This window comes from Xenopus laevis, chromosome 2S (assembly GCF_017654675.1).
Source record: "Xenopus laevis strain J_2021 chromosome 2S, Xenopus_laevis_v10.1, whole genome shotgun sequence".
In the NCBI taxonomy this organism is placed as follows: Eukaryota; Metazoa; Chordata; class Amphibia; order Anura; family Pipidae; genus Xenopus; species Xenopus laevis.
This window is the reverse complement of record NC_054374.1, coordinates 34,493,113-34,500,622: the sequence shown is the minus strand read 5'-3', so window position 1 is coordinate 34,500,622 and position 7,510 is coordinate 34,493,113. Positions and strand designations below refer to the sequence as shown.

Sequence of the window (7,510 nt, the reverse complement as noted above, 5' to 3'; positions counted from 1 at the left end):
GGGGTAAGTAACAAGTTAGGGGCATTTGCCCGGGGGGGGGGCCTACGCAGGGGAGGGATTTTTGCACCTAGGTGTTGAATTCTCCTTTAAGCAGAATGGCAACTCTGACTCAAAAGCAGGGGTCCAAGTGCTCAGATGAGCCTGAATTGGCCCTGCACATGGGTGGGCAAAAATCTCATTGTTTGGTGAGCTCCCCTACCAAGCAGATTGATTAATGTATGGCTAATTATAGACATATATATTATTGATTTAGATGGTCCCCATATTATTAACTTAGAAGGGCCCCACTTATTAACTAAGCCCCCAGTAGTGGTGGGCCCTGCAAACAAGCCAATGGGGCCCAGGAGCAAATTTTCTTGTCTCTCGACTGTGTATCCAGATCAATAATTAGAGCTGGCCTGGAAAATTCTGGGAGTGCCTTGGCCCCACTAGTTCTGATGCCTATGGGAACCCCTCATAAGTTATGACTGAAATGATACCAATACCCTGTCAATGATTCACTCAAACTCTGCCCTCATTGTGGTGGCAGATCCCATTTTTAGGGCTCTCAGGAACCCTCTGCTCTGGGGGCCTCTGACCGCGTACCCCTTTATGGTGGCCCTGTCTTCTTATATCTATTACCATCGTTCTTCTGTCATATTCCTTATTACATTAAGGGTAATGGCACATGGGAGAAAACACACAGAGCTACTAGTAGCAGCCATAGATAATACTGAGAATTGCCTCTGCTAAAGCAAGAAGTGTCTTAGCAATATAGCAGAATTGATGCAAATTACCAATACCAACAGTACTGTAAATTAGTATCTAATAACAGGGGCAATGAAAGTTGCAAAAGCACGGATGCATAAGCAAGTAGCAACAGACAGAAATTGTGAGTTTTTCTCCTAAAAGTAACAAAAAAATTTAATTAAAAGTTCAAGATATTTATTAGGACATACAGGTGGAAGCCTGATGCGTTTCGTGCCTGTTGGGGCACTTACTCTTAGGCCCCCAACAGGCATGAAACGCGTTAGGCTTTCACCTGTATAACAGCTTGAACTGCACTAGGCAAATTCATAATGGAAAAGGACCTTGGAGTCATTGTAGATGATAAACTTGGCTGTAGCAAGCAATGGCAGTCAGCAGCACCAAGGGCAAATAAAATCTTGAGCTGTATTAAAAGGGGCATAGAGTCACGGCAGGAGGTGGTTATTCTTCCACTGTATAGAGCACTGGTAAGGCCCATATCGAATATGCCGTACAGTTTTGGTCTCCATCATTCAAACTGGACATTATTGTATTAGAGAGGGTACAGAGAAGGGCAACTAAGCTGGTAAAAGGTATTGAAAATCTTAAGTAGAGGAAAGACTGGCCAAATTGGGGATGTTCACGCTGGAGAAGAGGCGCTTAAGGGGAGATATGATAACTATGTATAAAGGGGATCATATATTAATCTCTCTAATGCTTTATTTACCAGTAGGTCTTTCCAGCTGACACGAGGTCACCCATTCTGATTAGAAGAAAAGAGGTTCCGCCTAAATATTCGGAAGGGGTTTTTTACACTGAGATCTGTGAAGATGTGGAATTCTCTCCCTGAATCAGTTGTACAGGCTGATACATTAGATAGCTTTAAGAAGGGGTTGGATGGTGTTTAGCAAGTGAGGGAATACAGGGTTATGGAAGATAGCTCATAGTACAAGTTGATCCAGGGACGAGTCAGATTTTGGAGTCCGGAAGGATTTTTTCCCCCTCTGAGGCAAATTGGAGAGGCTTCAGATGTTTTTTTTTTATTGCCTTCCTCTGGATCAACTGGCAGTTAGGCAGGTTAAAAAAAGTAAAAGGGTTGAACTTGATGGACGTGTGTCTTTTTTCAACCTTACTTACTATGTTACTTTTTGGAGAAAAACTCACAATATTTGTCTGTGTCTTAGCAATGCCAATTATCTCTATTTTCTATTCTGTAGCCGTGACAAGTATCCCATTATTCACCCCCAGGGTCTAGTGCAACTATATTAGTGCATTATTACATCATATTCCCTGGGTTTGCTGGGTTTCCTTTCTTTCATTAAGACATTGTTTTTTTATCAATAAATTGCATTTTTAGCTTAATGTTCCTTGTAAATTTCAAAAAGTCCACTTCCCAGGAGGGCTGTGATTGATAGTGTTGCAAATAGGTGACTCGAATTGAAACATTGTTTGCGGAAAAATATGTTACAAATGTGTCAAGCGAATACTCCAGTTGGCAAACTTTATTGCAGTCCTAGGCTTTTTATTGTATATATGTTTTTATTAACCAGGTTGTTTTGAAGCCTACAACAGTGGTTGCCCAACCAGCAATTTATGGTGATTAATGGACAATAATCTATAAGAAGACACAAGCACTATTAATCTTTTTACACTTGGAGGTGTTTTAATAATTGTTATTAATTGTTCTTAATATACAGACTTGTTTGGATATTTGAATATGATGTAATAATGCACCAATATAGTTGCACTAGACCCTGGGGGTGAATAATGGGTTAATTCCCTAAGTAAAGATGTTACTCTTACGCCCACCACTCCTTTCCCCTCCCACCTATTTCCTATAAAGATAGTGTGTTAATGGTAACTAGTACACTTGACAAAGGGCAGTTTTGCTCGAAACATGTTGTGCCAATAAAAGGATTTTTTGCAGCAAAACTCTGCGTCTACCTTGGTCTGTTCCACCAACTATACTTGCAATTGACGTCAGAACTCATCGTTTATAACTGATGACATCAGAACTCACGGTTTATAACTGATGACATCAGAACTCATGGTTTATAACTGATGACATCAGAACTCACCGTTTATAAGGATATAATTGAAAAGATATTCATGGCTTTTGTGTGTTATATTGCAATGATACACTGTGTAAGTGGCACAAGGTGTACTTTAGGAAAGTAAGGAGACTCCCCGGGAAGAGGGAGCCACTGGCCACACTGCTGAAAATTCTGCTCCTGGCACCCGCCCCAAAATGATTATTCTTCCAATAGAAAGTGATTATTAATGAGAACCCCGCGTGCCTGGCCCAAGGTAAAGCAACGGGCGCCACATCACGCTATCATAGCATATCGCTGCTGCCCCTCACACTCACACTCAGGAGAGGGACAGGCGCCAAACTGTGAATGTTGTAGAAGGAAAGCTGATAGGCTCCTCCCAGACCCTCCTCGGCAGCCAGAACTCGGCTAATTACAGGTAAAGCGGATCATGAGGTGTCAAGAGGCAAATCTGCGTGTGGCTAGAGAAAGACCCGCCTCCTGCGCTTCCTACACTCACAGCTCCTTCCCGGCACGCACTGCTCGCTCTCACTGGACTGCGCTACCTACCCAACACCTATACACCCGCCCCGGCTCTGCTGCTGCTGATAAGAGCGCTTGTTCCCAGCACCCGACAGACGTGACAGGTGGGAGGGGACAGCCGGTGCGCCTGGGTATAATACCGAGAGCCGAGCGCCACTACTAATTGGAATAGACATTTATTGGGTATTGGAACATGGCGGAAGGGACTGCAAAGACTTCCCCGCAGAGTCCCAGTGTTTCACCCGTGATTCCAGGTAAGGCCCCCCCCGGAGATGCGCTGGTGAAAGTGGTCTCCTCCTCCTGCTGCTGCTGAGAACGGGCTCGGCTTGGCTATAGCCTGGGGCTTTAGTTCAGATGGTCTCGTCCGAGTATTCTGATCTGCGGCTTGTATGGATCTAGCTCTGCACCAACAGGGAAACGGCTAATCCTGGGGAAGCGAATGGAGACCGGCTGCAGGCAAATGTACACGAGCAGGGGAAGGCCTGGCAGTGGGCACAGGGAAAGACCTGGGAATCTACAGGAATGAGCACAGGGAAAGGCATGGACATATATAGGAATGACCAATCGGAAAGGCTAGGGGATATGTAGGAATGAGCACAGGGAAAGGCTAGGGGATATATAGGGATGAGCACAGGGAAAGACCTGGGAATCTACAGGAATGAGCACAGGGAAGGCTAGGTAATATAGAGGGATAAGCATAGGGAAAGGCTAGAGGATATATAGGAATGAGCATGAGGAAAGGCTAGGGGATATATAGGGAAGGGCTAGAGGATATATAGGGATGAGCATAGGGAAAGGCTAGGAGATATATAGGAATGCGCATAGGGAAAGGCTAGGGGATATATAGGGATGAGCATAGGGAAGGGCTAGGGGATATATAGGGATGAGCATAGGGAAGGGCTAGGGGATATATAGGGATGAGCATAGGGAAAGGCTAGGGGATGTATAAGAATGAGCACAGGGAAAGGCTATAGGACATATAGGGAAGGGCAAGGGAATGTACAGAAACAGGTTGGTAGGGAGACTGGGATACTGTTCAGAAGGAGACCGAGAATGTGGGAGGCCTGACGGTATATACAGGAGAAGCCAAAGGGGATTATATAGATAAGGCTAGTAAAGGACATGTGCAGCCTTCAGGTGGCTATATAGAGAAGGCAGGTAATGTGTATAAACAACACCATTAGTGGGTTCTTATATGTAGTCACCAGAGATTGAACAACAGGCAGGGAACAAGGAATGAACAGCCAGGCAATATATACACATATATGTCAGAGCAGTCACAATGCATAGAATAACGAAGACGTGGAACTCAAAGGAATTGGCCTGTAGTGTGCAAGGAAAACAAGGGATTTATGTAATAAGGGATTTACTGGAGAACACCCATTATGTAAAAGAATTGTACAGGCAAAGTGGAAGGAAGGAAAGGAAAATAGTATAAAATGCAGAAGTAGTACAGAAAAAGCAGGAAAGTATGGAATGCACAGAAGCAAAGTATAGTGAGAGCTTGCATGGAATACACGAGCAGCTTTTAGAGAATTTCTGCTGCAATTACAGTGCAAGGGCACAGTGACCATAGTGCACAAGGGGTGGTGCATGCTCTCTGCCTCAAGCATGGAAATCAACCACGTCTGTGTTGTGTGTTTATCATTTACCAGAGCAAGAATATTCAGCCTACAGCTGCAATGTATACAGGCCAGCACTGCAATCAGGAGACCCAGTGACGATAGCTGTCGATTTCTATAGACTTTGATACATACAGCTAATCACAATGGACGTGTTGTCTCTAGTGACATTTGTAATGTAATGCAACTTTATAGCAAATATCAAATGGTTCATTACTGAGTTACTGAGTCCTATTGCTCTTGATTTTAAGGTTTTGTTTTTTTGCATGAACCAATGTGACAGCCCCTACATCTGTTTTAGGCGAGTATCAGATTCCATGTATGTTTTGCCTGTGCTCAGCTTCAAGCTATATGGTCTTCTTAGCCCACCACCTTGTCTGCTTAAAGGGATCCTGTCATCGGAAAACATGTTTTTTTTCAAAACGCATCAGTTAATAATGCTACTCCAGCAGAATTCTGCACTGAAATCCATTTCTCAAAAGAGCAAACCAATATTTTTATATTCAGTTTTGAAATCTGACATAGGGCTAGACATTTTGTCAATTTCCCAGCTGCCCCCAGTCATGTGACTTGTGCCTGCACTTTAGGAGAGAAATGCTTTCTGGCAGGCTGCTGTTTTTCCTTCTCAATGTAACTGAATGTGTCTCAGTGGGACATGGGTTTTTACTATTGAGTGTTGTTCTCAGATCTAAGAGGCAGCTGTTATCTTGTGTTAGGGATCTGCTTTCTGGTTACCTTCCCATTGTTCTTTTGTTTGGCTGCTGGGGGGAAAAAGGGAGGGGGGTGAAATCACTCTAACTTGAAGTACAGCAGTAAAGAGTGATTGAAGTTTATCAGAGCACAAGTCACATGACTTGGGGCAGCTGGGAAATTGACAATATGTCTAACCTCCTGTCAGATTTCAAAATTGAATATAAAAAAATCTGTTTACTCTTTTGAGAAATGGATTTCAGTGCAGAATTCTGCTGGAGCTGCACTATTAACTGATTCATTTTGAAATTTTTTTTTTTTTCCCATGACAGCATCCCTTTACGGCACTGGTGCTATTTGTTCTTCTGGTTAAACCTGCCCCAGGACTCCTAAAAAAAAAAAAAAAAAAAAAAAAAGAATTTGTTGCAGAATAACCTGGTTGTCATATTGCTTGGAACACCTGTAAGCTTTGGATTTCATAGCCTTGGTGGAAAAGTCATTATTGCAGTGATTACACTTTATTTTCTTTAATAATGCAATACCTACGCTATCACTTTCTCACTACCATTTGAGACATGGATATTCTTTCTCTGGCTGCTGCACAGGGTGCTTTCTTTGTGCACATCCGGTATGTTATATGAGACAGGGTGTGATGGCACCATAAACTTCCAATAGTGGAAAACATTCAATGAGGTTTATAAAATTAAAAATACAGTTACTCTGGGTTAGTTAATGATTCTATGTTTTCCATTTACTGAATATATGTAAAAGCTACAGGCACGTACTTGTTTGTTGATGTTTTTACAATGCTATAGATACACCTAAATAAACAAGAATAGTTATCCTTTAATCTCAGTTGTCATTCAGAGCTTCAGCTTGCCCTCGCTGAACAAACTTGTAAATAGTATGCACAGCACACAAAACAAATTGGACTCTTCCCTATACACCAGAGCAGTCAATGGGGTGATAGAGCCAATTGTGGCTGATTAAATCTGGCCCAGATCCACTTGTTTGTCAATTGTGCAAGCAAATTGTGTTTGGCATTGTGAAAGCTAATAAGAGGTAATGAAACTTCAGTTTACATTAAGGGGGTTATTTACTTAAACCCACATTTTTCTGGTCGGGGAAAACACACTTATCGTGGGGAAAAAAAACATGAATTTTTCAAGATTTATTATACCCAGAGGCTTGCTGAAAGTCCCAATCCGAAAGTACTCCATCAAACCTGCTGAGGTCATGAAGGAGTCAATGGCAGATGTCCCATATACAATTGGAAGATATCATGATAAGCGCTAGGTTTAGTATGATAATCTGAATAATTCGTGGTGTTTGGGCGATAACTCGAAAAAAGTCAGATTTTTCGGGCATCAAATCAGAAAACATTTGAAAGTACAAATTTCTCTACTATTTTATTGAGTCTTTTTCAAACACCATTTTTTCCAAATTATTTTATTCATCAATAAGGTAAAATTGTGGATGGGAATTTGGTCCAATTTGTTTTAATAAAATCAGAACATTTTGAGTTTTAGTAAATAAGCCCCTAAGCTTGGCGAATGGAACACTAGGCACAGTCTCGGCTGTCGTGAGAAGCCGGTGTGATCCCATCTACTCTACCGTGTCTCAGCATTAACAGACCAGCGCTGGCCTGTGTGCAGTCACATGGAGCAGATATCGGGGATTTTTTTTTTGGGGATTTTTTTTTTTTTTTATATGAACATTTCTACTACAAATTAATTTATTAAATGTTTGAGAAGATGTAACATGGAGAATGTTTGGAACCTGGGGCTTTCCGGATGAAGGATTTTTCCTTATTTTGGATCACTATACTTTTAAGTCTGCTATAAAAAAACAAAACAAAAGCATTTAAACAGTAATTAAACCCAACAGGATTGTTTTGCA

General features: G+C 42.0%; 1 protein-coding gene across 9 annotated transcripts in view; it reads left to right on the top strand.

Annotated features, from left to right (window-relative positions):
• The first annotated feature begins 3,216 nt into the window (after positions 1-3,216).
• The window catches only part of map7d2.S (MAP7 domain containing 2 S homeolog), a 77,395-nt gene continuing 73,101 nt past the window's right edge, over positions 3,217-7,510 (top strand). For 7 of the 9 annotated variants that reach the window (XM_041583622.1, XM_041583629.1, XM_041583626.1 and 4 more), the window contains exon 1: positions 3,218-3,553. In XM_041583622.1, the coding sequence (XP_041439556.1) occupies positions 3,493-3,553 (61 nt within the window). In that variant the 5' untranslated portion in view covers positions 3,218-3,492. Of the gene's footprint in view, positions 3,554-7,510 lie in introns of all 9 variants that reach the window. The other 2 variants (XM_041583624.1, XM_041583623.1) reach the window with 1 other exon arrangement.